This window comes from Haliotis rubra, unplaced genomic scaffold (assembly GCF_003918875.1).
Source record: "Haliotis rubra isolate DU_JTF1 unplaced genomic scaffold, ASM391887v1 Scf121, whole genome shotgun sequence".
NCBI classification, from domain to species: Eukaryota; Metazoa; Mollusca; class Gastropoda; order Lepetellida; family Haliotidae; genus Haliotis; species Haliotis rubra.
Genome location: NW_025765126.1, coordinates 707895 through 729677, shown reverse-complemented (window position 1 = coordinate 729677; position 21783 = coordinate 707895). Strand labels below are relative to the sequence as shown.

General features: G+C 41.8%; 1 protein-coding gene across 1 annotated transcript in view; it reads left to right on the top strand.

The window, feature by feature from the left end:
- The first annotated feature begins 1740 nt into the window (after positions 1–1740).
- Positions 1741–21783, top strand: part of LOC124264949 (arginine--tRNA ligase, cytoplasmic-like) — a 141617-nt gene continuing 121574 nt past the window's right edge. The window contains 8 exon segments of the mRNA XM_046699735.1: positions 1741–1843; positions 5934–6074; positions 9028–9220; positions 11059–11138; positions 11868–12046; positions 12322–12505; positions 13218–13347; positions 15969–16073. Coding sequence (XP_046555691.1) covers positions 1802–1843; positions 5934–6074; positions 9028–9220; positions 11059–11138; positions 11868–12046; positions 12322–12505; positions 13218–13347; positions 15969–16073 — 1054 coding nt within the window. The 5' untranslated portion in view covers positions 1741–1801.

The window sequence follows — 21783 nt, the reverse complement described above, 5'->3', positions numbered from 1 at the left end:
CTATTTGTGTAATATTTTGTTATTGGATGTTCAGATTCTACTGGTACAACTAACTTTATGTCTGGCTACATGGAGGGAGTATTGTTATGGGGTCTAATATTACATGCGGATTAATGTCAAATAAAAGTTATCATACAGTCTGTCATTGCATACAAACATAGGAGATTCAGAAATACCTCCATACACACCATCACTGACAATTAATGCGTGGCTGTCAATCCCGTTGAAACATACCTGCTGACAACAAATGTGACAGGACACAATGGAGCAATGCCATTGTTTCTAAGATTGGGTCTTAGGGCTTATTCAATAAGGGCGGTGGGGTAGCCTAGTGATTAAAGTGTTCGCTCGTCACGCAGAAGACCTGGGTTCGATTCCCCATATGGGTACAATGTGTGAAGCCCATTTCGGGTCTCCCCCACCGTGATATTGCTGGAATATTCCTAAAACCGGCGTAAAACCATACTCACTCACTTACTCCTTACAAACTGAAATTTAACATGGGTACCAGCTGAGTTTAATTCGTTGTGTCTACACTGCCTGAGTCAACACAGCTGTATGCTGGGTACCCGGAAGGAAGGATGTATGATGATAAAGAAAGCCTGTGGTGGAGATTGGCAGCAGGTCTATATAGCAGGGTAGTGGTGTTAGTGGCCTTTATACATTAATGTCTGAAAGCATATTTTCTATTTCAAGGAAGGCGAATGTCACAGAAAGTATTCCTGCACTGATAATAGGTGTTTGCCTTCACCATGTAATAGTCAAGACTAATGCTGGTCTTACAGTACTAGTCCACTGAGATACCATGCCACAGGTTAACATGGAGTACTCAGCCAAGCTGAACACCAGGCAGGGAACCAAATGCAATTATTACTATGAATTACTTAACCCACAACAGTTCACACGTCACCAGTTTTTAAACTGATTTTTAAAAAATGGCTACACAAATTTATACACTTTGCACACACGTTTTCTCACTCATACATCAATGACCTGAAAACTGAAATACACACACTGTCGAACCTTAAATGTCACATTCTATTACCATGATTAAAAATACTGTAAAATGTAATTTTTAACAAACAGGGAAATCTATGTTTATTAACATGCTTACTGATTTTTACAAGCACGTTTTACCTTTTTCTCTCCAAGCATTATAACATAATGCTGTATACCAACATGAAAATGGATTTTCTTTAAATTTCCTGATACATATAGAATATATGTACTTGGTGTTTTCTACTGCAGCTCTCTCTCTGACAAACCCTTGTCGTAAGAGGCAACGAACGGGATAGGGTGGTCAGGCACTTGGTTGACACATGTCATCGTATCCCAATTTCGTAGATCGGTGCTCATGCTGTTGGTCACTGGGTTGTCTGGTCCAGACTCGATTATATACAGATTGCTGCAATGTAACTGGAATATTGCGGAGTGCGGCGTAAAACTAAACTCACTCACACTCTTTCTGACAAAGGGTTGCTGTACTTCAGTTGATGGCTGTTGAGATCTGTTGAAGCATTAGTTCAGTTTGTTGTTGAAAACACACGGGCTTGCTGAAAATAATACCTCCTGGTTCCAACGCTCGTTGGGACCGTATCGCGGCTCTCGGCTAGTGAAATACGTGTAGAGTTTAGGGCAATAATAGACTACATTGCTTGCCCTTGCATCACTTTACGGCACAGTTATAAAGAGCCAGGTTGCTCGGTAACTCTGTCGCAGCACGATCAGCTGGAACAAGTGTCACCTGGCGCAAAGTAACAGGAACTAAGGGCCATAACTCTTGAAAAGAGCACGTTGCATCATGGACGATATGGATGTCTACACTCAACGCGTCAAACAGGCGGTAACAATAATATTTAACTACATTTCTTATCCTCATATGGGGAGTTTCTCACAAATGATGCTATTACCATTGACACCGATCAGATTTCTTACATGGAATTCTCATAAACATTGTCGGCATCAACTGTTCTGTTTTCGATCACATTGTTTTGATACTGTGTTTTTTAATTAAGCTTAAACGTGAGGATCTTTCTATTGGAAGATTTGACCAATAAGCGAATGTTGTCCATAATTTGTAATCAGACTTAGCCTAGACTCAAAATACAAAATCAACAGAAGAAAATTTCTTTAAAAAACCCGCTGAATTTTGACATATTGTTTGAAAACGATTAACAGGTTGCTGATGACTGATATGTCTTTGAAGTTTACGATAGTTTTCACGACCTGAGTAAACACTGAGAAAATGTTACAAATCCGGTGTTAGTGTTAGTATCATAAGTTTGTTCATGAATATCCAATTCATAGAAGACAAATATAGTTAAGGATCTTCTTTATGATTTTGTCATTATTTGCTCTGTTGGATAGATGGGCTTGAGATTGACATTTCAGCAAATAAAATATAATTTGAGTATTTGAACATTTGTGTTATATGAAGGAAATATCAGATTTGAACAAAAAAGTCCCAGGAAATTTACTATCTGGTCTGGGAGATGCCATCTGTTGAATAGGGGAGTATTGTAACAGGTTGTTTCATCAAAGATATTAACTTGGCCTTTGCACTTGACTAACAGGGATTAACCTCTGGTCATGTGGTCAAGGTGACCAACCTTGGATCAAAAGGACTGTGCTTCAAATCCCATACCAGGACTTGAACATTTTATGGCTGTCACAATACCATAATCATTGTGCCACCAGGCAGTGTTATACCATAACACTGTCATCTAGGTTGTTAAAGTTATTAGGATTCTGTACAATGTTATACCATAACACTGTCATCTAGGTTGTTCAAGTTATAAGGATTCTGTACAATGTTATACCTTAACTCTGTCATCTAGGTTGTTAAAGTTATAAGGATTCTGTACAATGTTATACCTCAACACTGTCATCTAGGTTGTTCAAATTATAAGGATTCTGTACAATGTTATACCTCAACACTGTCATCTAGGTTGTTCAAGTTATAAGGATTCTGTACAATGTTATACCGTAACACTATCATCTAGGTTGTTCAAGTTATAAGGATTGTGTACAAGGTTATACCTTAACACTGTCATCTAGGTTGTTAAAATTATAAGGATTCTGTACAATGTTATACCTCAACACTGTCATCTAGGTTGTTCAAGTTATAAGGATTCTGTTCAATGTTATACCTTAACACTATCATCTAGGTTGTTCAAGTTATAAGGATTGTATACAAGGTTATACCGTAACACTATCATCTAGGTTGTTCAAGTTATAAGGATTGTGTACAATGTTATACCTTAACACTGTCATCTAGGTTGTTAAAATTATAAGGATTCTGTACAATGTTATACCTCAACACTGTCATCTAGGTTGTTCAAGTTATAAGGATTCTGTACAATGTTATACCTTAACACTGTCATCTAGGTTGTTCAAGTTATAAGGATTCTGTACAATGTTATACCTTAACACTGTCATCTAGGTTGTTAAAATTATAAGGATTGTGTACAATATTATACCTTAACACTGTCATCTAGGTTGTTAAAATTATAAGGATTCTGTACAATGTTATACCTCAACACTGTCATCTAGGTTGTTCAAGTTATAAGGATTCTGTACAATGTTATACCTCAACACTGTCATCTAGGTTGTTCAAGTTATAAGGATTCTGTACAATGTTATACCTCAACACTATCATCTAGGTTGTTCAAGTTATAAGGATTCTGTACAATGTTATACCTCAACACTATCATCTAGGTTGTTCAAAATTATAAGGATTCTGTACAATGTTATACCTCAACACTGTCATCTAGGTTGTTCAAGTTATAAGGATTCTGTACAATGTTATACCTCAACACTGTCATCTAGGTTGTTCAAGTTATAAGGATTCTGTACAATGTTATACCTTAACACTATCATCTAGGTTGTTCAAGTTATAAGGATTGTGTACAATGTTATACCTTAACACTGTCATCTAGGTTGTTAAAGTTATAAGGATTGTGTACAAGGTTATACCTCAACACTATCATCTAGGTTGTTCAAGTTATAAGGATTCTGTTCAATGTTATACCTTAACACTGTCATCTAGGTTGTTAAAATTATAAGGATTCTGTACAATGTTATACCTTAACACTGTCATCTAGGTTGTTCAAGTTATAAGGATTCTGTTCAATGTTATACCTTAACACTATCATCTAGGTTGTTCAAGTTATAAGGATTGTGTTCAATGTTATACCTCAACACTGTCATCTAGGTTGTTCAAGTTATAAGGATTCTGTTCAATGTTATACCTTAACACTATCATCTAGGTTGTTCAAGTTATAAGGATTGTGTACAATGTTATACCTTAACACTGTCATCTAGGTTGTTCAAGTTATAAGGATTGTGTACAATGTTATACCTTAACACTATCATCTAGGTTGTTCAAGTTATAAGGATTCTGTACAATGTTTGAAGTTGATTTCTTGTACTATGGTTCTTAATATGGCCTGAAACCTTACTCACTCAGCCATGGAATCTTCATTAGCATCCCAGTTACTGGACTGACTGACTGACTGAGTTTGGTTTTATGCCGCTTTTAGCAATATTCCAGCAACGGCGGGGGACACCAGAAATGGGCTCCCAGTTACTGGAATCTTCATTAGCATCCCAGTTACTGGAATCTTCAAATTAGCGTCCCAGTTACTGGAATCTTCAAATTAGTGTCCCAGTTACTGGAATCTTCATTAGCGTCCCAGTTACTGGAATCTTCAAATTAGCATCCCAGTTACTGGAATCTTCAAATTAGTGTCCCAGTTACTGGAATCTTCAATAGCATCCCAGTTACTGGAATCTTCAAATTAGTGTCCCAGTTACTGGAATCTTCAAATTAGTGTCCCAGATACTGGAATCTTCAAATTAGTGTCCCAGTTACTGGAATCTTCATTAGCATCCCAGTTACTGGACTGACTGACTGACTGAATTTGGTTTTATGCCGCTTTTAGCAATATTCCAGCAACGTCGGGGGACACCAGAAATGGGCTCCCAGTAACTGGAATCTTCATTAGCATCCCAGTTACTGGAATCTTCAAATTAGCGTCCCAGTTACTGGAATCTTCAAATTAGTGTCCCAGTTACTGGAATCTTCAAATTAGCGTCCCAGTTACTGGAATCTTCAAATTAGCATCCCAGTTACTGGAATCTTCAAATTAGTGTCCCAGTTACTGCTGACTTCAATAGCATCCCAGTTACTGGAATCTTCAAATTAGAGTCCCAGTTACTGGAATCTTCAAATTAGTGTCCCAGTTACTGCTGACTTCAATAGCATCCCAGTTACTGGAATCTTCATTAGGGTCCCAGTTACTGGAATCTTCAAATTAGTGTCCCAGTTACTGCTGACTTCAATAGCATCCCAGTTACTGGAATCTTCAAATTAGAGTCCCAGTTACTGGAATCTTCAAATTAGTGTCCCAGTTACTGGAATCTTCAAATTAGCATCCCAGTTACTGGAATCTTCATTAGTGTCCCAGTTACTGGAATCTTCATTAGTGTCCCAGTTACTGGAATCTTCAAATTAGTGTCCCAGTTACTGGAATCTTGAAATTAGTGTCCCAGTTACTGGAATCTTCAAATTAGTGTCCCAGTTACTGGAATCTTCAAATTAGTGTCCCAGTTACTGGAATCTTCAAATTAGTGTCCCAGTTACTGGAATCTTCAAATTAGTGTCCCAGTTACTGCAGTGTTCATCAGGGTCCAGGTTACTGCAGTGTTCATCAGTTTCCAGGTCCTGTCTTTCAGTACTGCGTGTTAGTTACAGGTGCTCACCAAACCCCTAATACAGTAGTGTGGGAGACTGCATCATACTTGACATAGAAGAGAAAGAAGCAACTGAAAGTAGAGCCGTTGTCAAGGAACAAGTAAATGTTTTGTTTTTATTTGAAAGTAGTCAGTTCTTGAATGCATGACATCATTTAGCTCTCTTTCTCTCTCTCCAGGAAGCCGAGATTAGGAAACTGGAACAGGAAATCATACTTCTCCAGAACCCCGTCAAACTGGATGGAGTTGTCTCCCCTGAGGTAGAGAAGTTGAAGTCGGAGAACGTGAAGCTTCAGTACCAACTGAATCATCTGAAGAAGGTTGGTGGTTTGCGCCATCAATGTGTTCATGTCATGAGTCATTGAGTCATGTACAGCATGCCATGTGTGTTGTATAGGCATGGTGGTCTCCACTGGGATGCATAGTTAATATATGTGGGGAATGTGGCCTGTTAACTGTGGTAGGATTCAACCAGGAATATTTGCTCTAGTGTCTAGCTCCATGCCTCATCACACCACATACGTCACAGCACAGGCCACACCACGCCGCGCCGACAAATCACCGCACCACACCACAATACACTACACCACACCCCACACCTCACAACCAGCTCCACACACTACAAACACTGTATCACACTCCCCTCACCATACCACGCTCCCCTCACCATACCACACAGAACACTACTCACTTCACACCTCACAAGTACCAACAGCACACACTACAAACACCATACCACACTCCTCTCACCATACCACACAGAACGCTACTCATTTCACACCTCACAACCAACAGCACACACTACAAACACCATACCACACTCCCCTCACCATACCACACAGAACGCTACTCATTTAACACCTCACAACCAACAGCACACACTACAAACACCATACCACACTCCCCTCACCATACCACACAGAACGCTACTCATTTCACACCTCACAACCAACAGCACACACTACAAACACCATACCACAGTCCCCTCACCATATCACACAGAACACTACTCACTTCAACAGTTCACACCGCATGCCCAACACAAAAACAACGCACAACACACACCACTAAATACACTCCCCACTAAAAACCACACACACCATACCACAAGACCCTTCCCTCTTGACAAAACACACTACATGCCATACCACAAGACCCTTCCCTCTTGACAAGACACAATACATGCCATACCACAAGACCCTTCCTTCTTGACAAAACACACCACATGCCATACCACAAGACACTTCCCTCTTGACAAGACACAACACACACCATACCACAAGACCCTTCCCTCTTGACAAAACACACCACATGCCATACCACAAGACCCTTCCCTCTTGACAAAACACACTACATGCCATACCACAAGACCCTTCCCTCTTGACAAGACACAATACACACCATACCACAAGACCCTTCCCTCACATGCCATACCACAAGACCCTTCCCTCTTGACAAGACACACAATACATGCTATACCACAAGACCCTTCCCTCTTGACAAACACACAACACGCCATACCACAAGACCCTTCCCTCTTGACAAGACACAATACATGCCATACCACAAGACCCTTCCCTCTTGACAAGACACAACACACGCCATACCACAAGACCCTTCCCTCTTGACAACACACACACCTCTTCCTTCCCTCTTGATACCACACACACAGCCATACCACAAGACCCTTCCCCTTCTTGACAAAACACCCTCTTGACATGCCATACCACAAGACCCTTCCCTCTTGACAAAACACACCACATGCCATACCACAAGCAACATACCACAAGACCCTTCCCTTCTTGACAAGACACAATACATGCCATACCACAAGACCCTTCCCTCTTGACAAGACACAACACATGCCATACCACAAGACCCTTCCCTCTTGACAACACACACACACACATGCTATACCACAAGACCCTTCCCTCTTGACAAAACACACACACATGCCATACCACAAGACCCTTTCCCCTCTTGACAATACCACACAACACATGCCATACCACAAGACCCTTCCCCTCTTGACAAGACACAACACATGCCATACCACAAGACCCTTCCCTCTTGACAAGACACAACACACGCCTATACCACAAGACCAAGACCCTTCCCTCTTGACAAGACACAATACACACCATACCACAAGACCCTTCCCTTCTCTTGACAACAAACCACACACAACCACACAAGCCATACCACAAGACCTTCCCCCTTCTTGACAAAACACACAACACATGCCATACCACAAGACCCATACCACAAGACCCTTCCTCTTGACAAGACATACACACCATACCACAAGACCCTTCCCTCTTGACAAGACACAACACATGCCATACCACAAGACCCTTCCCTCTTGACAAGACACAACACACGCCATACCACAAGACCCTTCCCTCTTGACAAGACACAACACATGCCATACCACAAGACCCTTCCCTCTTGACAAGACACAACACACGCCATACCACAAGACCCTTCCTTCTTGACAAGACACACACAACACAACCACATGCCATACAACAAGACCCTTCCCTCTTGACAAAACACACCACATGCCATACCACAAGACCCTTCCCTCTTGACAAGACACAACACATGCCATACCACAAGACCCTTCCCTTCTTGACAAACACAACACATGCCATACCACAAGACCCTTCCCTCTTGACCAGACACACACCATACAACAAGTCCCTTCGCCTTGATACAACAAGTCCCTTCCCCTTGACAAGACACAACACATGTCATACAACAAGACCCTTCCCTCTTGACAAAACACACCACATGCCATACCACAAGACCCTTCCTTCTTGACAAGACACAACACACGCCATACCACAAGACCCTTCCCTCTTGACAAACACACCACATGCCATACCACAAGACCCTTCCCTCTTGACAAGACACAACACATGCCATACCACAAGACCCTTCCCTCTTGACAAGACACAACACACGACTTTCCAGACATCACACCACACACAGTACACACACCACACGCCCCACATGCCACAATATGCTTCAGTTACGATAAACAACTTACATATTCTGTTAAACTTAAACAATGCTACGTATTCTTTTGTATATGTTGCAGGTGAATAATGCAAAGGATTCTGTTCAACAACTCTAAGTATTCTGTTAAGATAAACTACACTTAGCATTGTGTTGGATTGGATTACACTCTTACGTTTTATAACAGTAAACAATCTGTTATGTTACACAACACTAAGTATTCTGTTAAACTAACAAGATCTGTGGTTTCAGTACCTGGCGGAGGAGAAGACTCGGAACCCAGACCACATGGTCAGTTTGTTCGGGGTCCTGGAGGAGATATTTGGTGTGGCCATCCGTGCTGCTTTTCCTGGACTGGAGAACCCGCCCATACTGTTGTCAGCCAGTCAGAAGTTTGCAGATTATCAGTGTAACAGCGCCATGGGAATAGCCAAGGTGATTTCAAGTGTTTATTGTGTATTTCGTTTTGTGTTAACTTTTGCTTAATGACCACCCTTCAGATTTTCAATGTTGGGTGCTGACCGTTACTTTGGCAGGGATGGGATATCCTTTCTGTCGCTGCTTCAGACCATACAATGTTTATCAGAAAAAGTCTAGGTTATGATGCATACATGCATTTTCTGCTTTGAAAATATCATATAACAGTTAAGTAGAAAAAATCTTGATTTCATGTGTCATACTGCCCCACCTCCTCCTGGAGTTACCTCCCCTACCACACATGCATGGATAGCCCGAAATACCCTTTCACCTGCAGAAAATGCATGTATGTACCCCAAGGCAGACTCTCTTCAAAGAACTCAAAACCCCTTTGTGTTTGGCTACATTTTTTCAGTAATTGTTTGACAGCTGCTTCAGGAGGGGGCATGCCAGAATTCCATTTCTGTGACCACACATATACTTCAGGACATGCTGCATGTCTAGTGAAATTTTAATCTATTTTATTTTTATCCTCCGCCACGCGTTTAGCGTAAAGCGGGGGATATAGTATTAGGATCTGTCCGTATGTACGAATTGGAATATCTTAAGAACCGATGACTAAATGATTTTCTTCATATTTAACACCAAGCTTTATCTAGGGAAGGCGCAGGGCCCAGTTGATTTTGGTGACCTTCACTTAATTTTCAAGGTCATGGCGACACTTTGAAGATTTCAGCATAATAACCTGCATGTTATGCTTGTCAGCGAGATACCTCAAGAACCATTCACTGGATTTTCTTCATATTTGACACCAAGCTTCATCCAGTTGATTTTGGTGACCTTCACCTAAATTTCAAGGTCATAGTGACACTTTGAAGGTTTCAGTGTGTTAACCTGCATGTTAAGATGGTCAGCGAGATATCTCAAGAACCATTCACTGGACTTTCTTCATATTTAACACCAAGCTTCATCTAGGGCAAGTGCAAGGCCCAGTTGATTTTGGTGACCTTCACTTAATTTTCAAGGTCACAAAGACACTTTGAAGATTTCACCATGTTAAATTGCATGTTAAGATAGTCAGCAAGATATTGTGTGTTTGAACAACGAAAGAGCAAGATATGAAGAGAGGTTGACTGGTCATGTTTTTGTTGACATTTATCTTCATCTTAAACTTTCATTACTTTTTTAAGTTTGATGTGATAATTTGCGGCGGGGGATTATATCACCTTAGTGACAATGCTTGTTTTGTTCTCGGGCAAATCTTTTCCAGTGCTTTTTAGGACAGATTGGTTTTTTTCAACTGAAAATCCAACTTGCACAATTTTGACTGTGTCTTAAATATATGTATATATATTATTTTGTTCGCTCTGAGTATACATACAGAGGTACAGATAAGCTGCGTATCTGCGTAAATTACGCAAATATTTATGTGAAAACTCAATTGTTGTTAAGTCTATGGTGTACAAGTACGCTTGAATTTTTGTAAATACTCAATAAATATGATCTTACATGCGTACACACAAAAATGTCAAATCATAGCTTGCGTACCATTGCATAGATAAAATAACTGACTCAGAGGTATATTCAGAGGTTCTATTTGAACACATGAACTTGCAGTCTTTCTTATCGTTTCTCATATTACAGATCCAATATATATAACATTTAAACATTATTATATTTTTACAATTAATGGAAAATGACAAAATACCCAATTGAGTTTGAGTGAGTTGGGTACAATTTATGTGGTTACTCAAAGGAAAATTAGGATACCCAATTGAGATGAACACAAGCGAGTACATAACTCAATGACCCAAGAAGTTATCTGTAGCTCTGTACATATATGTGTTGTTTTCAGATTGTGTCGAGCCAGGGTGAGAAGGTGAACCCCGAGGGAGGTGGCCCAGGCCATTGTGGACAGGATGCCTCAGGTGGACATTCTGGACAAGGTAGGGGCCTCTCCACTTTGTTTCTGCAGTCTGCACCTACACATGTTAACTTTAGGAATAGGAAAGAAGTCACTTGTTTTTGGTTGACATATGTTTCCACTCTGCCAGTTTGAATCGCTCTTTAGGGGATATTTTACTAGATGTGACTTCACCGGCAGCTTGTTTTCCAAGCACTGTCCGGCTACCACTTCAGTGACAACATGCTCAGAATCAAGCAACAATAAGGTTTGATCAAATTCTAGAACCAAATCAAATAGTCCGAACCAGAGATCAGTAAGATACCACTACCAAAATGTAGCATTAGAAACGTTTAAGTGCTGACAAACAAAATACAATAAATTGTGTGCTTATTGTTGATATCGGCAATCTGAAAATCAAATTGCTTATGTGAGCCTCTGTGGATGTAAATAGCAAGTCTATGGAATGAGTCAAGTGAAAACATACGATGTCATGGCTGCACATGGAACTTCGGATGCGATCCATGCAGACTTTCACTGCAAAGATTTTCATATTAAACATTGAAATAAAATAACATTAACCACATCAACATATATGTACCATAACTGTTCTAATATTCGTTTGTATTTTATGAGCATGTGTGTCTTATCTGAGCGAACAACTAATGATGTCTGGAGAGATTTAAGCTACCTAGTATCCTGTGTTTGCTGGATGAACTGCTTGAGATTCAGTACCCAGCTGAATGTAAACTGAGGCTCACTGTTACTTCAGCTGGAGATTGCAGGGCCTGGTTTCATCAACATCTATCTGAAGAAGGACTATGTTTCGCGGGAGATTAGCAAGATTCTCAACCAAGGAGTCAAGCCACCTGTCATCAACCACAAGCAGAGGGTTGTTGTGGATTTTTCATCTCCCAATATTGCAAAAGAAATGCATGTTGGTCATCTCAGGTAGGTAGAATCATGAAGCATCTTAGATAGCCTATAATGATGTATTTGGTCACTATCATCAGGTGGGGTAGCCCAGTGGTTAAAGAATTCGCTCATCACGCTGATTACCCAGGTTTGATTCCCCACAATGTGTGAAGCCCATTTCTGGTGTCTCTTGCAGTGATATTGCTGGAATATTGCTAAAAGCAGCGTAAAAGTAAACTCACTGGCTATCATCAGTGTGAGCATTAAACCCAACTCTCTCCTCACTGCTATGTTAATTTGTGTTGGTGTAGGTCCACCATCATCGGCGAGAGCATCAGCCGGCTGCTGGAGTGGGTGGGCCATGATGTTCTCCGGATCAACCATCTGGGAGACTGGGGGACGCAGTTCGGGATGCTCATCGCTCATCTGAAGGAGAAGTTCCCTGATTACCTGACCAAGAGCCCTCCGATTGCTGACTTGCAGGCTTTCTATAAGGTCAGGGAAATAGTTTACCCTCAGGTTTTACAAAAGAAAAAATGAGGTTGCTTGACAAATTGGATGTGCACAAGGTTAATGTGATGAACCCCCTTGAATTGTTTGTCTTCTTTCAGAGATTTATTTTACATGCTTAACAGTGCTTAATTCAAACATTATCGGTCTTTAACAAAACATTGTCCCTTCTATGAAATAACTGGTCTCCCGGTGGTCTTGTGCATTGTGGCCCTGTATATTCACAAGTATAGTATCACAGGTGACAGTACCTTCCTTTGTTCATAACCCTTGAAGATCCGGCTTAGAATTGATCTTCAGTAACCCATGCTTGTGGTAAGAGGCTACTAACGGGATTGGGTGGTCAGGCTTGCTGACTTGGTTGACACCTGTCATCATATCCCAATTGTGTAGACTGATGCTCATGCTGTTGATCACTGGATTGTCTGGTCCAGACTCAATTATTTACAGACCGCCGCCATATAGCTGGAATATTGCTGAGTGCGGCATAAAACTAAACTCACTCACTCCTTTGTACATAGGTTCAGATGGTCAAATAATATGTACACCTGTGTCCCTTTGTATGTTGATATTAAACATAACACAATAGAAAATGGAATCCAGACTTCCATGGGGAAACAGTAGTTTTGTTGGTCTGGTAACGATAACAAGAAATTGTGACTTTGGTTTGTAATCGCATTAGAATGAATTATTTCAGGAATCTAAAAAGCGTTTCGATGAAGAAGAAGACTTCAAGAAGCGGGCGTACCAGTGTGTGGTGAAGCTGCAGGCGTATGAACCTGACCACTACAAGGCATGGCAGCTGATATACAATATCTCCAGGAATGGTAAGCTATATACAGCTATATACAATATCTCCAGGAAGGGTAGGCTATATACAGCTGATATACAATATCTCCAGGAAGGGTAGGCTATGTACAGCTGATATACAATATCTCCAGGAAGGGTAGGAATGGTGATATATAATATCTCTAGGAAGGCTATATACAGCTATATATAATATCTCCAGGAAGGGTAGGCTATATACAGCTGATATACAATATCTCCAGGAAGGGTAGGCTATATACAGCTGATATACAATATCTCTAGGAATGGTAGGCTATATACAGCTGATATACAATATCTCCAGGAAGGGTAGGCTATATACAGCTATATACAATATCTCCAGGAAGGGTAGGCTATATACAGCTGATATACAATATCTCCAGGAAGGGTAGGCTATATACAGCTGATATACAATATCTCCAGGAATGGTAGGCTATATACAGCTGATATACAATATCTCCAGGAAGGGTAGGCTATATACAGCTGATATACAATATCTCCAGGAATGGTAGGCTATATACAGCTGATATACAATATCTCCAGGAAGGGTAGGCTATATACAGCTTATATACAATATCTCCAGGAATGGTAGGCTATATACAGCTGATATACAATATCTCTAGGAATGGTAGGCTATATACAGCTGATATACAATATCTCCAGGAAGGGTAGGCTATATACAGCTGATATACAATATCTCCAGGAAGGGTAGGCTATATACAGCTGATATACAATATCTCCAGGAAGGGTAGGCTATATACAGCTGATATACAATGTCTCCAGGAAGGGTAGGCTATATACAGCTATATACAATATCTCCAGGAATGGTAGGCTATATACAGGTGATATACAATATCTCCAGGAAGGGTAGGCTATATACAGCTGATATACAATATCTCCAGGAATGGTAGGCTATATACAGCTGATATACAATATCTCCAGGAAGGGTAGTACAGCTATATACAGCTCAGGAATATACACATATATCCAATATCTCCAGGAATGGTAGGCTATATACAGCTGATATACAATATCTCCAGGAAGGGTAGGCTATATACAGCTGATATACAATATCTCCAGGAAGGGTAGGCTATATACAGCTGATATACAATATCTCCAGGAATGGTAGGCTATATACAGCTGATATACAACATCTCCAGGAAGGGTAGGCTATATACAGCTGATATACAATATATCCAGGAATGGTAGGCTATATACAGCTGAATATACAATATACAATATCAGGAATGGTAGGCTATATACAGCTGATATACAATATCTCCAGGAAGGGTAGGCTATATACAGCTTATATACAATATCTCCAGGAATGGTAGGCTATATAAGCTGATATACAATATCTCCAGGAAGGGTAGGCTATATACAGCTATATACAATGTCTCCAGGAAGGGTAGGCTCTATACAGCTGATATACAATATCTCCAGGAAGGGTAGGCTATATACAGCTGATATACAATATCTCCAGGAATGGTAGGCTATATACAGCTATATACAATGTCTCCAGGAAGGGTAGGCTATATACAGCTGATATACAATATCTCCAGGAATGGTAGGCTATATACAGCTGATATACAATATCTCCAGGAAGGGTAGGCTATATACAGCTGATATACAATATCTCCAGGAAGGGTAGGCTACAGCTGATATACAATGTCTCAGGAATCCAGGGTAGGGCTATATACAGCTGATATACAATATCTCCAGGAATGGTAGGCTATATACAGCTGATATACAATGTCTCCAGGAAGGTAGGCTATATACAGCTGATATACAATATCTCCAGGAAGGGTGGTGGGCTATATACAGCTGATATACAATATCTCCAGGAATATAGGCTATATACAATATACAATCTCCAGGAATGGTAGGCTATATACAGCTGATATACAATATCTCCAGGAATGGTAGGCTATATACAGCTGATATACAATATCTATATGGTAGGCTATAGCAGCTATATACAATATCTCCAGGAAGGGTAGGCTATATACAGCTGATATACAATATCTCCAGGAAGGGTAGGCTATATACAGCTATATACAATATCTCCAGGAAGGGTAGGCTATATACAGCTGATATACAATATCTCCAGGAAGGGTAGGCTATATACAGCTGATATACAATATCTCCAGGAAGGGTAGGCTATATACAGCTGATATACAATATCTCCAGGAATGGTAGGCTATATACAGCTGATATACAATATCTCCAGGAATGGTAGGCTATGTACAGCTATATACAATGTCTCCAGGAAGGATTTGCTAAATACAGCTGATATACAATATCTCAAAAATGGTAGGCTATATACAGCTGATATACAATATCTCCAGGAAGGGTAGGCTATATACAGCTGATATACAATATCTCCAGGAAGGGTAGGCTATATACAGCTGATATACAATATCTCCAGGAATGGTAGGCTATATACAGCTGATATACAATATCTCCAGGAAGGGTAGGCTATATACAGCTGATATACAATATCTCCAGGAAGGGTAGGCAAAAACAGCTCATCTTCAATATCTCCAGGAAGGATAGACTATATACAGCTATGTACAATATCAAGAGAAATGTAATCACTTATTCATAACTGTTGATGTTTCAGAGTTTCAGAAAGTGTACGAACGTCTTGACGTGCACCTTGAGGACCGCGGCGAGTCATACTACAATGAAATGATGAAAGTTATAGTTAAAAACTTGGAGGACAGAGGTGAGAGAGTGAATGTATAATCCTTGATATCATGGTTCCCGGATTAGTCCATTTAAATTCTTTTTCATTTCAATGAGTTTCTAAGAAAAAATAGCAATGAAAAACAAATCTCCCATAGTAGACCAGGCTTCAAGGCCTGTTGCAATGTTTTCTTGTGTATGTGATTTATTGTAGAATTTACATGGATATAATTATGGTTGTCTCTTTAGTGGTTTGGTATTTACAACAAGGATAGTAAATATAGAGTATCATGGTCAAGACAGCAAAATAATAAGGTCAGAAAATTCAACCCGAATCATTTTATAGATCATATTTAGCATAAAACTGTAGGTCTAGATATATTTGTTGTACATTTGTTAATGCTACACATGAATTTACACTATTTTCTTATTCAATAACACACAAATATTTTGATATATAGTGGAACTATTTAATCAGTATATTGATTCTATACTTTCCCATTGGTTAGCTTTTCAGAATTTATTATGTGAAGAATATATCAGTGACCGATTAATCACTGACCACAGAAACAGTCCATTAGAATATACCTATTGACAAATATAAACATTTTATGGCAATGAGTTTTTAATTCAGTATCAATTTTAATTTTTAAACTTATCTTATCTCACGACTTACACCTCTCTCTCTTGCTTCGACTTATAGTTGAACGACTGTAAACTCTTTTCCATAGGCCTCCTTGTCCATTTGCCCGTGCACTCCATGCTGCTTCCTCCTAATAATTAGCTTCCCTAGTTCTTAATAAAGACTTGTTGTATTGGACAATGTAACTAGAACTGATAAAGTCAAGGAAAAGGAAAGTTTGTGCTCAATGCAAGGCCCGACCCTCACTCGTTTTGCAAGTGTAATTCACTGGAAAAGATAAGTGATTTAAAAGAAAAGGGCCTACAGGCTACCTTCATGTTTGCTCCTCGAGAATCGCCGATAGGGACAGGAAATCAACAGAATCTGATCCCACTCCCACCAAGCATATCAAGTTACAGCGACAGAAAATCCTTCATGCAAGAGAGCGACGTCTGTGGTTCAAGAGGATTTTATGGACGCTTCATCAGATTCTTACTTATCTGAGGACGTTCGGCACCTATTACGTACGCATCAATCACCTCCTTCCATAGCGTCAGATCACTCGCGGGTGGTTGTAATCGATAATTCTTCGTTTTCCTGTCCCATCTACACTACCAGGGGACCTTAGATCGACACTATCAAATTCCAGATCTTTGGTACATATCCCCTCGACTGTCTCAGTTTGTTTGGAGCCTGGCCAACCGCGTTCAACCAGCCAACTGTCTCCCCACAGTTCATTGAACCGGACAGAGCTGGCTACAACAGCGTCGCCAGGGGACATTCATCATAAATCAACACTTCAGGTTTCGTCACCTAATCGCCGATCCAGATCGCCACATCATTCTAGATCACCACAACGATCTAGATCACCTGCACGATCCAGATCACCATCACAAGCCCGATCTAGATCACCGTGCCGATCAAGATCACCACATCATTCTAGATCACCACAATGATCTAGATCACCTTCACGATCCAGATCACCATCACAAGCCCGATCTAGATCACCGTGCCGATCCAGATCACCGGATCGATCCAGATCACAGTCGTGATCCAGAGCACAACTACAATCCTAATCACCTGATCAATCCAGATCGCCTAACCGATCCAGATCACCAAACGGGTCCAGATCACAACTCCGAATCACATCACAGGACAGATCCAGATCACCTAGCCGATCCAGATCACAACATCGAAGAAGATCATCGGACCGATCCAGATCACCTAATCGATCCAGATCACTGAACCGATCCAGATCACAACATCGAAGTAGATCATCGGACCGATCCAGATCACCTAATCGATCCAGATCACTGAACCGATCCAGATCACAACATCGAAGTAGATCATCGGACCGATCCAGATCACCTAATCGATCCAGATCACCGAATGGATCCAGATCACAACTTCGAATCAGATCACCGGACCGATCTAGGTCACCTAACCGATCCAGATCACAACATCGAAGTAGATCACCAGACCAATCCAGATCACCGAACTGATCCAGATCACAACATCAAAGTAGATCACCTGACCGATCCAGATCACCAAATCAAGCCAGATCGCAACTGGAAACCAGATCACCTTATAGATCCAGATCACGATCACAGTTTCCAGTTAGTGCATCGAATCGATCCAGATCACTTTACAAATCCAGATCATCTTACCAACCCAGGTCACCTATAAGATCTAGATCACCTTACAGAGCCATTGACCAATTGGGATTACAGTATAGATCCACATCTCATGGCCGATCCTATTCAGATGGTCGAACCAGAGCTCCAATCAGAACAAGATCACCAACTAGAACTACAGCGACCCGGACTAGTTCTTCATATCATACCAGATCACCTAGCCATACTAGGGAATCCAGATCACCGGCTTACCAACCTACTTCGGTACTTACCACGTCGAGATCTCGATACAGATCCTCTCACCGACGTTCGGGTGATCATTGCTCTGATACCACTAATAGGCTACCCACTGAGAATCCTTCGACTCACTCTAGGATTTCAATCCCACTCCTACAGCGACTCCGGATCTAAATATGATGATCAGGGCCATAACCTCAGCCTGGAACCAAATACAGCCATCTACTCCAGCCCATCCGGCTTCGGTAGCTCCTGGCTCTTCATCTGGTCCACCTCCTGAGATTGATCCAGTCCAAATAGCCATGCCTGCATCTCCCGCTCACTCTGAGTTATCTACCCCTGGGGGGTAGCTTTGCAGCAGTTGAGACACCTCAGGTACTCCTTTGGATTGTTGAGAAGCACTTCAGCAGATGACCTGGATCACTCTTATACTCTTAAGAACCGGGATTGGTCTACCATCACCCTACCACCTCGACCAGTGTACTAAATGATGGTTTCGAGAGCCTGAAACGAATTAAGGACGGATTCTCTGCTTCCAGATATAATCCTTCTACCTCTCATGTCCATGGCCTAACAAAAATCTCTACGGCTACAACAGTTGATGAGGATATTGGAACCCTGTGTTGGCAAACGAGCTGCTTCGCCCTACCTTATTGAGGACCGAGAGTTGGCTCACATGGATTCAGCCATGAGAAAGACGTTGCCATCTATTAGTTGCCTGATTGCAGCAGTCGACGCTGTTAACACTGCTCTGGAGCATACTTACTCTGTTCAAGATGCTTACATCCGAGGATGCATGACTTTAGCTCTGGACCAGTTCCAAATTATCCTGGATCAGTTGTCTCATTTTTTGGGCTACACTCTTGCTGTTCGCTGACATGGACCCCTTAACATCTCTTCATGGGAGGAGCGATTTAAAACAGAACTATTTCACCAGCCTTGGTTTACTGACTCCCTCTTCAATGGTAGCATCCAAGAAGTATCTAATAAAGTTGATAAAGAAACCAGTCGTCTCAGGATTTACAACACGGATTCCGGTCAAGGCGTGGCAGAGGAAACAGATCTGGCCTGTGGACCAGCTTCAGACTCTGCAATCCACAATAGGTGGACCAGCTTCAGACTCTGCTATTAGACAAACTCTCGATAGAGCTCTTAGGTCCATCGCCCGTCACTCCAGGATTCTACTCCCCCATCTTCTTGGTTCCAAAGAAAAATTCCAACAAACTCCGGCTCATCTTCAAAATGAAGTTGTTCAATGCCCAATTCCTGCTTCCACCGCCTCACTTCAGGATGGTGTCGATCAACCTTTTACGCACCATCCTGAAGAAGGGAGACTTCCTCATCAGCCTAGATCTTCAGGATGCTTATCTTCACGTTCCAATACATCCAGTACCTTCGCATCGTGTTCAGTGGGAATCACTACCAATGGAAAGTCCTACCATTTGGAATGCGAGAACTTTACGACAGTGGCAGGAGCTACTTGGCCTTCTGACATCAGCTCAAGCCTTAACATACAGAGGCCAGCTCCAACTTTGGCCGATACAGTGATTTCTATGCCCGTACCTTCAGGCCGACAACCCCAAGGAACTAATTTGCCTTCCAGAACCGCCTCGTCCAGTCCGTCAATGGTGGCTCGACGAACGAAATGTTTGCGCTAGAGTCTCTACGATGCCCTTTGCACCAACTCATCACCTATTTGTCGATGCATCCATCATGGGTTGGGGAGCTCACTACCTCGACCACCAAGTGGCCGGGCTGTGGTCATCCGACGAACGGGTACTTCATATAAACAAGCTGGAATTCAAAGCGGTAATTCAAGCCATCTCACATTGGGCAACAGAGCTTCAATCAACCAGTCTGTTGATCCAATGAGACTATTCAACAGTGGTTTGGTATATAAATCATCTAGGCTCAACAGGCTCGGCGAATCTGCTACAATGGGCGATCAGGTTCTTCCATCTCATCAACTCACTCAACATCGTAGCCAGAGCCAGACATATTCCTGGGGAAAAAAATGTGATCGGCGATGCCTTGTCCTGATCCAACTGACCATCCCCGACAGAGTGGAAGGTACTGCCCAAGATCTTTCAGTCGATGATCTACCCGTTATCACAGCCTCAAATAGATCTGTTCGCCACATGGTTCAACAACCAACTTCCAAAGTTCGTATCACCAATCCCAGACTCCTTGGCTTGGGACCTCGACGCGTCGGCAATATCATGGGAGGGTCTCAATGACTACGCGTTCCCCCCTCCAGATCTGCTACCAAAAGTAATACAGAAACTATTGGCCACCAGCAACATACACTGGTTTTGGTCGCAGCCTTCTGGCCAGCGAGAAGTTTGTTCGTCAACCTAAGAAGCCTGGCAGAATCAAACCCAGTATCGCTTCCCAATCAGGACGACCTACTTCTTCACCCTCACTCGGAACTGTGCCACGGGTCACCTCAGATCCTCAATCTACACGTTTGGTGCATCTTCAGAGGTCTCTCATAGCTAAGGGCTACTCTCGCCGAGTAGCCACAGCTATCACTTCAGCGCATCGTACTTCGACCCGTTCCTTATACGACAACAAGTGGAAGAAGTTTGAAGACTATTGCAAGGTTAGGGGAATTGCATCTCCCACTTCCACCTCGGCTCAGGTCATTGCTGAGTTTCTCCAGCATCTCCGCACTACTAAGAAACTCAAGGGTACTACGTTAGCTACCTACTTAGCTGCCATCAACTCGGCTTTGGCTACCACCACGGGCACGAAGATTTCCACTGTTCCTGAGTCTACTACGCCCCTATAGACTCTCTGACCAGTCCAGGAAGCCTCCAGCCTGGGATCTGTCCGTCGTCCTTCATCATATGATTTCTACAGATTATGAACCTTTAGAAGACAAGGTCTTCGAACAAGTGACATTCAAGACATTCTTCCTGGTAGCTTTGGCTACCACTGCTCGCATATCTGAACTGCATGCGCTTGATGTCAATCGGGTGCGGTTCAAGCGGAAGAAGCATCGCAAGGCTTTCCTGGGTCTCCGCTGGGACTTCATTGCGAAAAACCAACTTACAGGGCAACCGGACCGGATGTTTACCATTCCCCCCTTGTCCACCATTCTTGGGCCTGTTGATAATGAAGATTTGACACTCTGCCCTGTTAGGGCTCTACACGTTTACCTTACTGCCTCCAAGGATCGTCGACAGCTACAGAAGCGCCTCTTCATACCTTTGTCGAACGCCTTAAGAACTGAGGTTTCCCGGACCACATTGGCT